The 17,385-nt window shown below is 55.8% G+C and overlaps 1 protein-coding gene, 1 long non-coding RNA gene and 1 other non-coding gene across 8 annotated transcripts; 2 read left to right on the forward strand and 1 right to left on the reverse strand.

The window, feature by feature from the left end:
• Positions 1–183: 183 nt before the first annotated feature.
• Positions 184–8,877, forward strand: LOC133055030 (uncharacterized). Of its 5 annotated transcripts, none has more exons than XR_009692560.1 (5): positions 190–311; positions 5,120–5,221; positions 7,332–7,811; positions 7,942–8,044; positions 8,698–8,877. It is a non-coding gene; the product is annotated as an uncharacterized LOC133055030 (long non-coding RNA). The 5 variants fall into 5 exon arrangements; XR_009692559.1 differs by having other exon boundaries at positions 190–307; positions 5,042–5,221; XR_009692558.1 differs by having other exon boundaries at positions 190–307.
• Positions 5,125–5,197, reverse strand: TRNAW-CCA (transfer RNA tryptophan (anticodon CCA)). The gene has a single exon. It is a non-coding gene; the product is annotated as a tRNA-Trp (tRNA).
• A 1,730-nt stretch (positions 8,878–10,607) lies between the features above and the next one.
• Positions 10,608–16,376, forward strand: ZNF324 (zinc finger protein 324). Of its 2 annotated transcripts, none has more exons than XM_061140490.1 (4): positions 10,608–10,955; positions 12,528–12,654; positions 12,961–13,077; positions 13,685–16,376. In XM_061140490.1, exons 1-4 carry the CDS (start codon positions 10,914–10,916, stop codon positions 15,076–15,078), a joined length of 1,680 nt encoding a protein of 559 aa, XP_060996473.1. In that variant the 5' UTR covers positions 10,608–10,913; the 3' UTR covers positions 15,079–16,376. The 2 variants fall into 2 exon arrangements, with proteins under 2 accessions (XP_060996473.1, XP_060996475.1); XM_061140492.1 differs by lacking the exon at positions 10,608–10,955 and adding an exon at positions 12,116–12,217.
• The last annotated feature ends 1,009 nt before the right edge of the window (positions 16,377–17,385 follow it).

Here is a 17,385-nt window from a genome sequence, read left to right on the forward strand (position 1 = left end):
TCCCTGAGCCTATCGCTGTGACGCCGAGTCGTTGCCTAGGTGATTAGGCAGGACGCACCGCAGCACGGCTCACGCGACATGAACTACACTACCCAGAACTACCCTCGCCTTGCGTTTACACCAGTATTGACCAATGATAGCCTAGGAGATAGGCGTTTCCGGGACGGCCACACCTTGGGGGGCGGGACTTCCGTTCAGATTGTTGCTCTTCTGTCCTGCTGCTCCGTCGGCCGCGGGCGGACGGACCTGGTTGTTGGACTGTGGCTGGTGTCCAGGGGGCTCCTCAGGCCCGCGGAAACGGGAATGGGTAGGTACGACAGCCTAGGAGGTCCCGAGTGTGCCCTGTATGTCCCGTGACCTCAGCAAACGTCCCATCTCCCCCGGGCTCTTGTGTCCTCGGCTGTCGGGGGACCGCCCGGCGCGGGGGTTTTCCTGCGGGTAGTCCGTCAAGGCCCGTCTGTGCCCGTGGCCGACCGGGAGTCGTCGCCCTGTGTGTCGTGTCCACTTTACGGAGAAGGGCCCCAGGCTCAAAAGCCACCCGTTCCGAGGTCATGACCCAGTATGTTGCTGAACTGAGGGCATGATAAGCGAGCCGGGTGAAGTAGGGTCTCCTGGCCTCCACCTGGGTGGACTCCGAACCCCAGTGCTGCTAGTCCCCGGCTGAACCCCAGGCCTCGGTGCACAGGACACTGGGGCGTTCATAGGTGGCGGCCTGCATTTCAGAGTCCATTGTGATAAAATGAGGGTGCAGGCGGTGGGATGTGCATATGCGAGGACTCGGAGGTGAGACTGGCCTGGGAGCATTTGGGAAAGTTCTGCTGTCTCCACTGCGGGTAAGCGACAGTGTGAGCATGGGAGTCCTACCTCTGTTGACGGGCTTAGGATCCTGGGAGCCACAGATTTTCATTAGAAGATGGATGGCCATGATCTGAGTTAGGATTTTGAAATTGCGTAAACACAGAGTTGTGGTGAGGGCTGAAAGCAGGCAGCTTCAGGAGGATGCTGCTGCAAATGTTTCTCCGGTGACCTTTCGAGAATAGAAGTAGGAGAGGTGGGAGAAATAATCAGATTCCCGATACGTTTTTCAAAGTGGAGTCGGTTTTCCATGTACAAATGGAGAGTGAATGTAGTGGAGGATAAAGGACTATCCCAAGTGTTACAGATAAAAAATGAGATGGAGAGCGGAGGTTGGTAGGAGGAGTATGTTTGGCAGAAGAGTAGCAGTTGGATTATGTGGGAGTAGAGTCTAAGTTGTCTGGAGACCTCTAAGTGGACCTGACCCGCGTGCCCGTGAACAAACAGGAAAGTTCCATTTGGCCTCTTGATGTCTAGACTGCTCTGCCCTGGTGGCCTGGACCAGGGAATGTCCTGAGATGGGATTTTGGAAGGGAAGTCTCAGCTGTGGTTCCAGATGGGCCCTGAGATGAGTGTGGGATGTCCAGATGAAGGACCAGTAGCTGAGTGGAGGAGGTGGGTGCAGAGAAGAGAAACTGTCCAAACTCCGATGGATGTGGGGACAGTGCGCACCCAGGAGGAGGGCCCATGCCCTCAGAGGTGAAAGGGTGAGCAGGGGTGTCAGGGGACGGGCTTTTGGAGACCTAAGGGGAGGTGTGGGCAGGACAGAGACTGGGGGCCCAGGTCCAGCGCCCAGTGCTTAGATCACATTCTTGTGCCCCCTGCCTGGTGTTGCAGGACCCAGTGACTTTTGAGGACAAGAGTGTGTGCCTTTTTTGGGGAAGAAGTAGGTCTCCTTAGTGAGGCCAGTGAGGCCTCTGTTGAGGTGTGGTGCTGTCTTCACCAGGTCAGGCTGCCATGTTCTCCAGGAGAGGCGCTGCTGGCCCTCGTTCTGGACGTGTCCTGCTGCTTCTCCTCCCAGACCACCGTGTAAGCAACCGCAGCGCTGTTTGCCTTGGGATCTTGACAGCCATGGTCCAAGATCAAAAACATCACAGCCTGAGTAGCAGCAGATGGGTCACCTTGGTTGTTTTCTAGTCGTGTGGCCCAGTCCGGGCCTGTGACGTTTCCCTCCCTCTGTCACCTGTCCTCCGGCAGCGTGTGGGGGCTCCGCTTCATTGCGATGTGCAGGCTTCTTGTTGTGGTGACTTCTGTGGTTGTGGACCACGGGCTATAGAGAGCAAGGGCTTCAGTAGTTGTGGTGCATGGGTTTAGTTGCCCCGAGACATAGGAGATCCTCCTGGACCAGGGATCGCACCCATGCTGCCTGCATTGGCAGGCATTCTCTCAACCACTGGACCAGCAGGGAAGCCTGGCAAGTTTATGTTTAACTCCTTGGAAGCTCCTGAACTGGTTTCCAAAGGGTCTGTGCCTTTTTATATTCCCAGCAGCACTGTAGGACTGATCCAGTTTTTCCACCTCTTGCCAACACCAAGACAACTTCATGGTGTCATCCTAGTGGGTATGAAATGGTATCTCAATGGCTTTTTTAAAAATCATGGCAAAATATACACAAGATTTACCATTTTAACCATTTTTAAGTGTATGGTTTAGTGGCATTAAGTGAATTCAGTTGTGCTGCTTTAACCCTATACTTCTCCAGAACATTTTTATTATCTTGAACTGAAACTCTTTACCCCTGAAGCAGTCATCTCATTGGGCTTTTGATCTACATTTTTCTCATGAACAATGGTATTTTCAGGTGCGTGTTAACAGTCTGTTTATCTTCTTTGATGAAACGTCTATTCAGATCTTTTCCTTATTTCTAATTGGGTTGTCTTTTTATCTTTGAGCCATAAAGTTCTTCATAGATTCTGTTTAGAATCCATATGTAAGTATTTTCTAAGTATTTTTCCCTCAGTCTGTGGCTCATTTTTTTTAACGTTTATTTTATTTATTTGTGTTTTTTATTAAAAAAAAAAACAACACTTTTTATTTTTTATTGGGGTGTACCCAGTTAACAAACATTGTTGTGATAGTTTCAGGTGAACTGTGAAGGGACTCAGCCATACATATACATATCTCCCTTATCACCCCTGCCATACTCCCCTCCAATCCAGGCTGTGTGCTCATCTTTTAATTTTCTGAATGGTGTCTTTTTAAAAAAAAGATTTGTTTATTTGGCTGTGCTGGGTGTTCGTTGTGGCATGTGGGGTCTAGTTCCCCGACCAGAGGTCAAACCCAGGCCCCCTGCATGGGGAGCGCAGTCTTAGTCAATGGGCCAGCAGGAAAGTCTCTTAATGGTGTTTTTTTTTTTCCTAATGGTGTGTTTTAAAGAGCAAAATTTTACATTGTGATGTTAAATTTGATACTTGTTGTCTAATATATTAGTTTTTCTATTTACATATTGTCTTTGTGTCATACCTAAAAAAGTTTTTGCCTAGCCAAAAGTCAAAAAGTTCTCCTTTGTTTTCGTCTATAAATTTTATAGTCTTAGCTCTTACATTTATGATCTTTTTCATAGCAACTTTTACGTATAGTTGAGATAAGGGTTTGAATTTATTTTTTTTGCCTGTGAATGTCTAGTTTTCCCAGAACCACTTGCTGAAAAGGCCATCTTTCCACGTTATACTTTTGTTGGAAATCAGTTAAGGATATTTTGGTCTCTTAAATCTATTGATCTATATGTCTGTCCTTATGACAGGACCACACTGTCTTGATTACCTTGGCTTTATAGAAATTTTTGAAGTTTAGTAAGGAAAGTGCAACTTTGTTTCTTGGCATGATTGTTTTCCCTGTTGTATTCTGCATGTCTATGATTTTAAGGTCAGCTCGTTAGTTTCTGCTCAGAATGTCAGCTGTGGTTTTGATAGGGATTGCACACTCAGAACCAGTGGACCTGGGTTGTTTGTTCTGGCACCACCGGTGAAACATGGGTGTTCCATGAAGTGCACAGAGCCTGGCTGGGAAGGGTAACAGGCAGGGGAAAGGCTTCTCCCCAGGTGTGGGAGGCAGCGCTGTGAGGCCTCTCTGACCGCAGCTGACCACTCTGGTACAGGGAGCTGAGCCCACCCTTTGCTCTGAAGCCTGAGGCCCCAAGGCACACCTGACTGCAGCTCTGATCGCAAGCCCCCCTGCCGGCTGAAGGGAAGGGAAGGTCTGAGTTCAGGGGATGAACAGATGCCTCGGGATGCTGGGGAGAGCTCAGGGAGACAGTCCCCAAGCTTGGCTCACTGCATGCCTGCAGGAGTGTCCTGTGCCCAGCGCTCAGCTTCAGGTCAACGATGGGGAGGGAGTGGAGAGGTGTCCTGAGAGCGGCCCCAGCGTGCTGTGCAGCGACCCCTGGGCCCTGCGCCTTCCTGTCTGGGGATCCCTGGGCTCCTTGTTTGCCTTTTGTCCTGAGTCACAAATGATAGCCCAGAAGCCAACATTCTATATAGCTCTCTCCATGTATATAGAAAGAGTGGAGCTCGTACATACCTATCAACTTTGAAGTTTGGGGGGAAATGGTCTTGAACCTTTATAAAATCAAAAGGCTCCACGTAAAACATGGATTTCTCACTCCTCTTGGAAAAGCAGCAAATGAGACCACCAAATGTGGACCCCACCATCCCTGCCTCTGTTCTGGGCCCTGCCTCAGTGGAAACCAGCAGATGATGAGGGCAGGTGCCCCCAGGCTCACTTGCAGTGCCGCCTTTGCCCCTGAGATCTGGGCTGCAGACCTCTCAGCCCCAGGGCTCCTGCCTTGCAGTGATGGTCTTGCCGGGAGCAAGCCCAAGGAGGCCGAGGAGGCCGCCTGCCTACAGACTGTCGTCCGGCCACGAGCAGCACGCTGCGGCTCACACCTGCTCTCAGGTGGCCTCTGCACCCGTTCTCAGGTCAAGGTGAGCCTGCGTGGCACCTCCCTGCCAAGCTGAGCCCTCCTCTCACCCAGGGCTCTGCCAGCAAGTGTGGCAAACGTGACACACCACAGCCCTCCTGAGCTCAAACCCAGTGTGTCCACACTCATGTGGGATCTTAGTTGGCACACCAGGGCTGGAACCTGTGTCCCCTGCGTGGAAGCATGGAGTATTAACAGCTGGGGTGTGTGTGTGTGTGTGCGCGCGCATGCCACACTCTGTCATATCCAACTCTTTGCGACCTCAAGGACAGTAGCCTGAGGCCCCTCTGTCCAAAGGATTCTCCAGGCAAGAATACTGGTGTGGGTTGCCATTTGCTTCTCCAGGGGATCTTCCTGGACTAGGGATCGAACCCATGTCTCCTGCATTGGAAGCAGATGCTTTACCATCTGAGCCACCAGGGAAGCATTAGCTGCTGGACCACCAGGGTAAGTGTGTGTGTATGTGTGTGTGCATGCGTGTGCACTCCAGTTGAACCCACGTCTCTTACCTCTCTTGCATTGGCAGGTGGATTCTTTACCACTGGCGCCACCTGGGAAGCATTAACTGCTGGAACACCAGGGAAATCCCTAAACTTTATTTTTTTAACATGGACATTCTTTATTTCTGGCCAGTGCACCCTGTTCTTTTCCCTACTTTCTTCAGTTTAACTCTGAATTGGCAATAAGGAATTTAAGTCTGAATTTTGCAATAAGGAGTTCATGATCTGAGCCACAGTCAGTTCTCCATCTTGTTTTTGTTGACTGTATAGCTTCTCCATCTTCAGCTGCAAAGAATATAATCAATTTGATTTTGGTGTTGACCATCTGGTGATGTCCATGTGTAGAGTCCTCTCTCTTGTGTTGTTGTGTTATGACCAGTGTGTTCTCTTGGCAAGACTCTGTTAGCCTTTGCCCTGCTTTATTGTGTACTCCAAGGGCAAACTTGCCTGCTACTCCAGGTATCTCTTGACTTCCTACTTTGACTTCCTTCTCTGCTATCTTTTTTAGTTAGCATAGAAATCAAGTTAAATCATATATAAGCAAGAATGACTTCCCTGGCCCTCAATATGTGAACATTTCTTCCTTTAACATCTACCAAAAGAAAAAGTGCACTCATTCTTGATGTAACAAGTAGCCAAGTAGGCAATGCTTAATTTTTGTATAAGTATACTTATGGTAAGCAGGGCTTCCCAGGTGGCTCAGTGGGTAAAGAATCTGTGTGCAGTGCAGGAGATGCTGGTCTGATCCCTGGGTTGGGAACATCCCCTGGAGGATGGTATGGCAATCCACTCCAGTATTCTGGCCTGGAGAATCCCATGGACAGAGGAGCCTGGCGGGCCACAGTCCATAGGGTCGCAAAGAGTCCGACGCAACTGAAGTGACTGAGCATGCATGGTAAGCAGACTAAAGCACCATCCCCGCCAAAGATGTGGAGGACTTAATGTCCAGAAGATGTTGTTACAGGGCAAGAGGGAACTACATTTAGACGGTAGGTGGAAATAAGGTTGATAATCACCTGACTTTGGGACATGGAGATCATTCTGGATTGTCTGAGGTTGGCAGGGTGGGAGGAAACCTCGTAATAACAAGGGTCCTTATAGTGGAAGAGGGAGGCATAGAGACGGAGAGAGATCAATTCAGAGTGATGTCATGTGAGGAAAACTCAAGTTGCCTTTGCTGGCTTTGAAGACAGAAAAAGCCAGGAACCAAGGAATACTGGCAGACCCTGGAGTCTGGAACAAGCAAGGAAACCCCTTTTCCCCCCAGAAGCAGCGCAGCCCTGCTGAGGCCTTGGTTTTAGAGCAGCTGACATGAGCATCAGACCTAGGACATACTTAGATTTTTTTTTTTTCATTCTTAGATTTAAAATATCTGTGTTGTGTTTTTCTGCTTTCAAGGGCTCATGTGATTATAGTAGACTAACCCAGGCAATTCTGGATAATATGTCCATCTATGGGCCACGTCAGGTAACGTGTTAATAGGTTCCGAGCATTAGGGTGTGGACGTTCTTGGAGAGCTGTGGTTCTGCCTACCATGCTGAACTCACATGGTGTGCTCAGTCACTCAGTCGTGTCTGACTGCAACCCCATGGACTGCAGCCCTCGAGTCTCCTCTGTCCATGGGATTCTCCAGGTAAGACTACTGGGGTGGGTTGCCATCTCCTCCTCCTGGCTGTCTTCCCCACCCAGGGGTTGAACCCATGTCTCCTGCATCTCCTGTACTGCAGGTGGATTCTTTACTACTGAGCCATTGGGGAAGATTTCCAGATTCACATGGTATTAGATATCTTAAGATAAGTGCTGCGCCTTCCCTGGCAGTCCAGTGGTTAAAACTCTGCACTTCTACTGCAGGGGGTGTGGGTTCCATCCCTGGTTAGGGAGATAAGATTCCCTTCCCTCATGCCATGCAAGGCAGCCAAAAAATAAAATAAAACAGATGCAAAAATTATAAAAGCAGAAGTTTCCACAAAGAAATCTGAAGGTCTAGCTCCTCCAGGAAGTACACACCCAACAGAAGATCCTGAAACTGTGTTTACCTTTCCCGCTTTCCTTTCTAGGAAGCTGTGCCTCTGGGCCCTGAACCTGGAAAGCCATGAAGGTTGTGACTGCTGAAGTCACCAGGAGCCCAGCCTGGGCAACAGGAGCCTCCCTGGCTTTTGCTGGTGGGGTGACAGCTCTCAGGAATGTGGCTCAGGAGACTGCAGGATTCAGGACAACTTCAGCTGCTCAGGGACCTTGAGCACGGTGTTAACAGATGCGAGTTTGGCCCCTGTAGGTCTCACGGCCTGTGCCCTTGCCTGCTGGGCTCTGGCGTACCGTGTTGCCTGTTCCCTGTGTCCTACCATTCCCCATCTACGTAGAGGGGACCGGCCCCTGTCAGCCTGGAGTGGTGATTAGAGGGATCTGGTTTTTCTGGCCTGGCACAGAAAGATGGCTCATCTCCAGCTGGTGGCCACGCTAAGATGCGCCTGGTTTGAGGGACCTGCTTCCTTATTCTCAGACAGCTGTATCCCTCAGATCCTGTGATTCCACCTCAGGTAAGCTCTGGGCACACAGGTGACTCTGAGATCCTGGCCACAGTGCTTTCCCTGGAGGGCTTGAAGTCACAAGACCTTTCGGACCACATGAGAACAGAGTGCCTCCCCCGCCCTCCCACTCTGTCCCCAGAGGCACATGGACATTGCTGTCACCACTGAGAATCTGATCCCTCAGCATCTTGGCAGTGACCCATTTCTTGTTCTGCCTCCTGGGCCACAGCCGTGGCTCCAAGGTGATGTAACCCTTCCGGCTTTATTGTCACAGAATCTGGAGCATTTGGAAGGGAGTTGCCCCTGGGACATTCCAGTTGCCCCCAGCAGAGTGAGCCTGTCCAGGAATCCTCCCCCAGCACTGCCAGCAGACCCTCTGTGGGGCCCTTGGCCAGAGAGGGTCAGTTCCCAGCTCCCGTGCAGTTAGGGCCTAACAAGTTCTGACTCTTTGCCACCCCATGTCCATGGAATTTTTCAGGCAGAATACTAGAGTGGGTTGCCATTTCCTCCTCCAGGGGATCTTCCTAACCCAGGGATTGAAACAGTGCCTCCTGCATTGGCAGGCAGTTTCTTTACCACTGAGCCACCTGGGGAGCCCCATATCATGTCCCATAGCTATGTCTTTCTTTTAAAGGTTCTGTTTAAAAGAACCCCTCTGTCCTGTTTCAGAGGGACCAGCATGTGCAAAGGCTTGGAGGAGGGTATGCAGGACACCTGAAGTCCTTTACCACAAAGTCCCAAGGGGGAAGGATTCATGTTAGGCCTTTATCCTGGGGGGGATGGGGGTGGGGCAGGGGTTGGGGAGACATGATTGGAGGAGTGACTAGATCTGACAAGACTCCCTTTTGGGACTTCCCCAGTGGTCCAGTGGTTAACCGCCCACCTTCTATTGTAGGGGATGCAAGTTTGATCCCTGGATGGGAAAATACGATCCCTCATGCTGAGATGCAAATAAGCCTGAGTGCCACAACTGCTGAGCCCACATGCTCTGGAGCCCGCAAGCCACAGGGAAGATCCCGTGTGCCTCAAATAAGACCTGACACTGCCAAATAAATAAATACATTTTTAAAAAAGAGCATCCGTTTGACATCCACATGGAGAAGGGAGGGGGACTGGGTGAAGGTCAGGGGAATGGGCCCTCTTGAGCCTCTACATGTGACACATTCCTGCCAGGCCCTTCAGTTCAGCTGCCCGTTCCTGGTCAGCAGAATCATGCTCCCCACCGAAGATGTCCACAGACTGCTAACCTGCCCGAGGGCTACCACGAGGCCTGGAGTGGAGGTGGGTTGCCATCTGTACCAGTGGGGTCAGTCTCACAGTCCAGGACCACCATGCGGACCCTGAAAGCTGGAGAGCCCACCCCAGTGACACATCTTCAAAGACACCTGGTTGTAGTAGGTAGAAGCCATGTGCCCGGGGACGTGGCGGGGAGCTCCCGGTTCAGCCCCAGCCTCCATCAACACCAAAGGCAACTGAAGTGGGGGTACACGTAGAGCCCCTCACCAGTGCAGAGTAACCCCAGAGAAGCTACCTGACACATCCACCAGCACCTTGACAGTGCTGAGGCCAATGGTAAAAGGTCAAAAAGTGGGCAGTGCCCCAATTCCTGATAATCTCACCCCTTTCCCCAAATAGTTGGAAAAACCCTTCCACTCGTTAAGTCTATGAAGTTGCCCAGCCCATAAAAACTAATGACCCCATGTTTTGGGGCCTCTCGCTTTCTGAGATGGCCCACACTGTGGAGTGTGTTTCTCCCATGGTTGTTCTGGCCTTTTGAGGCTGACTGAATTCTATCTATGGAATGTGTTTCTAAATAAATCTTACTTCTTACCTATCATTTTTGTATCTCACTGAATTCTTTCTGCGATGAGACATAAAGAACCTGAACTTCACTAAGTCTGGAGACCTGGTGTGTGATCTCAATTAAATGACCATGGGTTGGGACTCACTTGGCAGTCCAGTGGCTAAGACTCCGTGCTTTCACTGCACGGGGTGCAGGTTTGATCCCTGGTTGAAGGAATCCCTCGTGCTATGCCATTCAGCCAGGAAAATAGAAAAAGACCTTGTGTTCGAGTCCCAATATATGGGTTTACACTGGGTTTGTAGTCCAGACACGTGGGTTCAAGGTGCACCTCAGATGAGACTTGAGTGTTCTTTGTGTACAAGAACAGCAGGAAACATGTTCTACCCAGATATACATTAGCTTTTCTTCAGTTTCAAGGTGAGCAAAATTTAAGTACAAATACTAATTGTAGTATTAAGGAAATCAGTCCTGAATATTCATTGGAAGGACTGATGCTGAAGCTGAAGCTCCAATACTTTGGCCATCTGATGCGAAAAACTGACTCACTGGAAAAGACCCTGATGCTGGGAAAGAGTGAAGGCAGGAGGAGAAGGGGACGACAGAGGATGAGATGGTTGGATGGCATCACTGACTCGATGGACGTGAGTTTGAGCAAGTTCCGGGAGATGGTGAAGGACAGGGAAGGACAGGCGTGCTGCAGTCCATGGGGTCTTAAAGAGTCGGACACGACTGAGCGACTGAGCGCCAAAATGGATGCTATCTCTTGCATTACAAAGATTTACAAAGAATATTAATAAAATAGACAGCTGGACGGCCGTCTACTCCACTTCCCAGCGTCCCTCGCGGTGACGCTTTGCCGTTGCCGTGGAGACAGGCGGGCCCCGCCCGCCGTGCCTGCAGACAGGCGGAAGCCACGCCTCCCCGGAGTCCCTGCGCGTGCCTCCGCAACGCGCCACGGGCCAATGAGAGCTCGCGAGATTGGACTTCCGGCGCCTGGGACTGTCACTTGGCTACCGGTGTCCGGCCACGCCGGTGACGGCCGGAGAGCGCAGCGTCGCGGCCGGCTTGGCTGGAGGGTCTTGTGACCCGAGGCGCGGGCAGCGAGGACGCCCGGGAGGAGACCCGAGGCGCGGGCGGCGGAGCCAGGAGGCCCACGGCTCGCAGCTGGTCTCAATTTCCCCGGGTGCCGCGTGGGCTGCCGCCGAGCCGCGCGCTCTCTGGTCTCCACGCAGCCCCAAAGCGGCGCCCCTTGACGGACGGGGAGAGTAAGTCCCGCGCCTGGGCGTCCGCCCTTTCTGCAGGTTCCAATGGCGGCGGCGCCTGCGGCAGCGCAGCCCGACCAGGCGCAGGTGAGGAGCGAGAGCCCGGGCGCCCCACCCCACCTTGCCTCTTCCAGGGACCAGAGCCCCGAGCCGGGGAGGCACTTCACCTGATGTCTTCCCCTCGCGCTTCGTCCTAGGCCCTGGTGTTCCGGCTGGTTGGGCGTGCACGCGTGGGATCCCCACTTCTTGCAGCTAAGGGGGTGAGGTGTGGATAGAACTTCCGAGGGGACGGTGCCCCGTGTGCAAAAGCTGCGAGGGAAGCCTGAGTGTAGACGCTTCTGAAACTGAAACTGCGGGACCGGGAGAGGATATGTCCGAAAGGACAGGCCGAGGAGTTAAGACTATCCCAGGGCACTAGGAGACTGGACATGCTTTAAGTCATGAGTTTTTAGGTATCCCATCGTTTTCTGGATGGAGGGCAGCAGAGCGGGTGGCGCTTTGCAGGGAGCAGGCTGCGGCCAGAGTCCGGGCAGTGAAGACGAGAATTCTGTGTAGATACGCTGATGTAGCAAGTGGGATGTGCGTGAGTGCCCAGTGGAAGGGCCATTCTAAGGTTTTCCGCCGGAGCACCCAACAGGATGCAGGTGCCTAGCACTTGCACAGATCCTCCTTGGGCAGTGGGGCCGGGATTTGGGAGCTGGTCCTGAAATTGAAAACCCTTGATTACATCCTTGCCTTGGGACTGTGTCAGTGACAACTGTCACTCAGTGGGACAGAGCCGGGGAGAGGGGAAGGAGGTGCTGTAGACAAAATTAGGCATTTGAAGGGAAAGTAGGTTTAAGGGGAAATTGGGAGGAATCTGTGGTATCTTAAGAGTGGAGGTGTCACATGGATTTGGAATTGTAGCTGTCCAACGACAGTGTCCTGGTGTCCTGAGCAAGGCCGAGCTTGGGAATCAAATGTAGGAGGAGCGGATCTCATGGAGTCAGCCAGGGACAGGCATGGATACTTAGGGCTTTAGGGAGATGGAAATGGCTGGCAGTCCTGGGGCTCTAGGGGGAAGTCTGGCAGGTGGCTGAGGGAAAGGAGGCAGCAGCCGAGTGAGGAGGAAATAGAGGAGGTCTGACTGTGGAGGGAGGAGGGAAGTGGCTTCTGTGTGCCCGCCAGGTCCTTGGGATCTTGCCTGTGGTGACTGCAGGGGATCAGCCAGCCTTTCGGTTCAAAGAGCAGCCTGGAAATGCCGGGCGGGTTCTGCAGGAGAGGCACACCTGCAGGGCTGGGCGTGTCCTGGGGGCTCTGCTGCTGTTGCTCGCAGTTACTTGTGCAGGAGCAGCGAGGGCGCCTTTGGGGTGGGTGAGCGTTTGCAAAGGCTGGAGAATGGGTGGACACGAGGGGCTTCCCTTGGGGGTTCCTCTGGCTTCCTCATGTAGATGGCTGGGCGGGGTTAACGAGGCATCTACGGCCAGATAAGGAAGGCCCCGGGTAAGGAAGGCGGAGGGGCTCAGCCAGGCGAGGGGCGTTCTACCTGCAGAGCCTCGTGGGGTGGGGGTTGGGGTGTGCGGGTAGCAGCTGAGAGACGTGTGCAGAGGGAGCCTTCAGGACAGAGAGCTTGGGTCACACAGCCGTAGCTTCATCGTGTCCACCTTCCGACTCTGGCAGGGTCTGATGGCCTTTGAGGACGTGGCCGTGCACTTCTCCCAGGAGGAGTGGGGACTCCTGGATACAACCCAGAGGTCTCTGTACCGCCGGGTGATGCTGGAAAACTTCGCCCTCCTGGCCTCGCTGGGTAAGCTCTGGGTCCCCATGTGGAGCTTCGTTGTTGCCAGGCTGGGCTGCCAGCACTAACCTCTCATCACCTGGCAGCCTGGGAGCAGCCGCGTGCCCGCTGGCCGAGTGTCCCTGTTAGCTGTGGTGTCTCAGCACTCAGTCCCCTGCAGGTGCTGCCAACACTGTTTTCCTCGCTCGAGGGAGGAGGTGTGACCCTGCCCTGGGGTGTGCCCTTGGCCTCCTCATCCTCACAGAGGGTGCCGTCTGCGTCCGGCGAAGCCCCGGCCCCTCCGTCTGCCCCTCACTCGCCCGTCTTCTCCCGCAGGCCTGTCTGTTTCCCGGCCCCATGTGGTCACGCAGCTGGAGCGCGGCGAGGAGCCCTGGGTTCTCAGTGGGGTGGACGTGACCCTGCCCCGGGATGCCCAGAGGAGGCCCAGCCACGGTGAGTGGGGCTCGGGGTGTGAGCTGGAGGCCAGCCTGTGAGCTGGCTTCGTCCGCCTCCCTTCCATGACACGGTCCTCTCTGGCTTCCCGCCCTCCTGACTGTTCACCTTCAGCCTCTTCTAGAGGCTCCGACTTTGGCCGTCCTTGAGGGTGGCTCCGGGGCCGCCCCCAGGCTGTGGGGAGACCTGCCCAGAGTCCCACCCTCAGCCAGTGTGTGTGGCCTCAGACCCTCACGGTCGTTCCTCACTACCTCATCCGTGAGGCCATTTATTTAAGGGCACATGGTCTCTTGAGCACTTGCGGTGGCCAGCTCCATTCCAGGCCCTGGGTACACAGCCTTGCCCAGATCACTTCTGGTCTTGCCTTTGTGGGGCTGACCCTGCGGAGGAGAGGCAGTCAGTAGGTACTAGGGCTCAGGCGGTCAGTACCAGAGTTGGTGAGTGTGAGGAGCAGAGCGGCCCGGGAAAACCCCACGGCCAGCTCCATGCCAGAAGGGAGTCAGGCCCCTGTTCCTCCCCCTCATCCACGCTGGGGTTGAGGGTCCCCTCGCCCACCCGCATGGCCCGCCCAGGATGACCCAGTCCTCCACCGTTTCTGTGCCTGCAGGTTCCCCTCCTCTGGCAGAGAACGGCAATGTTTCTGGAGAAGCCCCATTCCCGGGGGCTTTCAGGGATGGTTTTCCTCTGGCGTCCGCCAGGGTCCTCCCCACCACGGGTGCCTGTGAGCGCAGGAAGATCCCGGAGGGTCGGCGCGGCATCTCCCCGTCTCGGGAGAGGAGACCCACCGGGGTATCTGTGATCTACTGGGAGAGGCTCCGGCTGGGGCCAGGCAGCGGCGATGCCAGTGTGAGCCTCCGGCTGACCTCTTCTCTGCGGCCGCCGCCTGGGGACAAGGCTCTCGCAGAGTGCCCCGCGCCCAGTCAGCCGTCTCGGGTGTCGGAGCGGCGGAAGCCCTGGGCACGTGAGGCCCCCGGGGGAGCCTTCTCGAGCGCGCCCGGGGCTCCAGGAGCGCGAGGAATGGGCCCGGCCTGGCCCGGGCCGCCCGGCTGGACCGAGCTGGGTGAGGCACTGCAGTCCGGGCCCGGCCTCCTCTCCGGGGAGAAGCCCTTCGAGTGCAGGGCGTGCAGCAAGGTGTTCGTGAAGAGCTCCGACCTGCTCAAGCACCTGCGCACACACACCGGGGAGCGGCCGTACGAGTGTGCGCAGTGCGGCAAGGCCTTCAGCCAGACGTCGCACCTGACGCAGCACCAGCGCATCCACAGCGGGGAGACGCCCTACAGCTGCCCGGCCTGCGGGCAGGCCTTCCGGCACAGCTCGTCGTTGGTGCGGCACCAGCGCATCCACACGGCTGAGAAGGCCTTCCGCTGCGCCGAGTGCGGCAAGGCCTTCAGCCACCGCTCCAACCTCAGCCAGCACCGCAAGATCCACGCGGGCGGCCGGCCCTACGCGTGCGCGCGCTGCGGCCGCAGCTTCTGCCGCAACTCGCACCTCATCCAGCACGAGCGCACGCACACTGGCGAGAAGCCCTTCGCCTGTGCGCTTTGCGGGGCTGCCTTCAGCCAGGGCTCGTCGCTCTTCAAGCACCGGCGCGTGCACACGGGCGAGAAGCCCTTCGCCTGCGCGCAGTGCGGCCGCGCCTTCAGCCACAGCTCCAACCTGCGGCAGCACCGGCTGCTGCACACAGGCGAGCGGCCCTTCCGCTGTGCGGACTGCGGCAAGGCCTTCGCCAAAGGCGCCGTGCTGCTCAGCCACCGGCGCATCCACACGGGTGAGAAGCCCTTCGTGTGCGCGCACTGCGGCCGCGCCTTCCGCGAGCGCCCGGCCCTCTTCCACCACCAGAGGCTCCACACCGGCGAGAAGCCGGCGCGGCGGCCCCGAGCCAGCCCGCGCCCACCGGCCAGGCCGCCTTCAGGGGCATCGCCCGAGGGCGCACTGGGGCGGGAGGCCGGGCGCCCCGCCACCTCGGGCCCAGCCACCATCCTGAGGACCACTGAGGCCTGAGGGCGCGACCCGACCTTCCCCGGCCGGTGGTTGGGCCCTTCTGCGCATACAGGCCCGGTCCTCCGCAGAGGCCTCCACTCTGGAGGAGCTTGGCGCGGGCACTGGGGTTCCTCCTGCACCTGGTGACAAGATCTGCCGCTTGTCAGCCACAGCTCACCCCTCCAGCCTCAAGCGGTCTGGCTGCAGAAAGGACGGGGGAGGCTGGCAGGGTGCTGCCAGTTCATGCGTGTCTTCACTGGTACCAGAACGGGAAGTGCTGGGGGGCGTGGAGGTGGTCCGGAGACATTTCCGAGGTTCCCACCCAAACTGGAAGCTTTGTAGGGAACTGCTGCACCCCTGCCGGCAGAAGATCCCCCACCCCAGGCCTCAGTTCAGCCCGGGCTTCCTGGGAGCCGGCCCGTGGACAGGAGGCCTTGTGGGAGGCGGCTGTTGGCTTTAGGACCAGTGGCTGGGCTCTGAGCCTCAGCTCCCGCCTCCGGGGAAGAGAAAACATTGAGGCTGCAGACGGCAATCTGCAATCCCCGCAGGCTCCCGCCAGTCCCGCCTCTGCCTGAGGAGGTTTCTCCTGACAGCGCTGAGGGGCTGCTGTGGCTGGGGTCCCCACTCCCCAGAGGAGGCTGAGGCGCAGAGAGCTCGCCCTTTCACCCCGCACTTAGCCTGCCAGCTTGGAGGGTGACTCCTTGCACGAGGCCGACCCTCAGGACAGGGGAGTCCCCAGGGAGCTGGGGGAACAAGGTGCAGAGTGCCAGTTCCCTGGCTGTGCTTGTTCACTCAGATTGTGGTCCTGGTTTAGCTCCTGCGTCCTGCCCTCCTTAAAGTCAGCGCCATCCGAGCCTCTCCAGCCCCACTGCCCTGATGGGAGGTGACCACAGCAACAGGTTCAGAGAAGGCGGGTGGGCCACTTGCTTCTGTGGGATCCAGTGCCATGTGCCTGCCTGTGCCTCCCTCATGGGGCAGAGGACTTGCCACCACGAGGCTGTGTGTGGTGCCCTCCTGAGACCCCTCCCCAGGGTGCCACAGCCCACACGGTAGGGACACTGAGGCAGACAAATGGGCTGGGGGCCCGGTTGGCTTCTTGTGGCCTTCCACCTGGGGCATCTCTACCCAGGGTCTCACCTCCAGGGAAGTTAATGGTGCATTTATTGGAGGGGGGAAAGACTAGAAGTTATGGCTTGGAGGTACGTTTTAAACTCTTGAACGGCACTGTGCAGGTCCGCAGCCTCAGCCTCCAGGTCGTGGTTCAGAAGGTTTTGATAAGACAGAGTCCAGAGAGACTCCCTAATAAAGGTTTCTTTTTAGAAACATGAACGGAGTTGGCCTGAAGTGGGTTTCATCTCAGTGTGATGCACACGTGTTGTCACACAGCTGCAGGGCCCTGGCTTCAGGCCTGGTCCCTGTGAGGGGCCACAGGGTAGAGGTGCAGCCTGTCTGTCCCCGGGGCAGCCGGGGACCCGGATGCGGTGGGGCTGACTCACGCTGCAGCTCCGCTGGGAGATGAGCCCTTGTGGGTCCAGACCCTGGAATCTGAGGCTGTGGCCACGTGTGGTGACCCAGAAGGTTGACCACAGCCCAGTGGGTGCTCCAGCTCCATCACCTCAAGACCTCACAGGTGTGAGGTCAGAGACATGACACCACTAACTCTCCACCTGCTGGCAGGCTGCTGCCCCTGAAACCTCACAAGTCTGAAGGAAAGGAGACTTGGAGGTAGGGAGAGGGGTCACACAGGGCCAGGCTCCCCAAGACTCCTCAGGGGCAGGTCCTCTGAGCCAGTGTCCAGCCGTCTTGGGCCCAAACTCTCTGCCCTGGTCCTTGCCTTGGCCTGGCTCTGTCTCATCTTCCCCTAGGCTGGCCTCCATGAGGGAGCCTTGAGCAGGTCACATCAGGGTCTGTTGGCGTGGCTGTGAGATGCAGGCAAACTCCACAGCTTACAAACTCTGTGGTAGGACCCTGTTGAGTATCAAACAGGTTCCCAGAGAATCAGTCACATGCAACCTTTGTTGCATCTCAGAAGAAGCTCCTGGAACCTGCTTTCCACCCTGAGCCCTGCTGAACCTTCAGGCTAGGCCTGGTGCCCTGTTCAGCCTCCTTCCTGCTTCACTGAACTTTTCTTGCCATGTGGTTGGCTCCTACTACCCCAGTTCCTCCACCCTCCTTGAGTCCACCCTCCCAGTACCGAGGGGTGATCAGAGGCTCCAGTCCTGTTCCTGTAGGAACAGCCACCATAAATACCCCCCTGCCCCCATGTCTTGGCCCCAGAGTTGTCCTCCAAACCTTTGTGGTCATGTTGGGCTGTTTCCTGCCAAGCTG

The sequence above is a fragment of the Dama dama genome, chromosome 4 (genome assembly GCF_033118175.1).
Source record: "Dama dama isolate Ldn47 chromosome 4, ASM3311817v1, whole genome shotgun sequence".
Taxonomy (NCBI): Eukaryota; Metazoa; Chordata; class Mammalia; order Artiodactyla; family Cervidae; genus Dama; species Dama dama.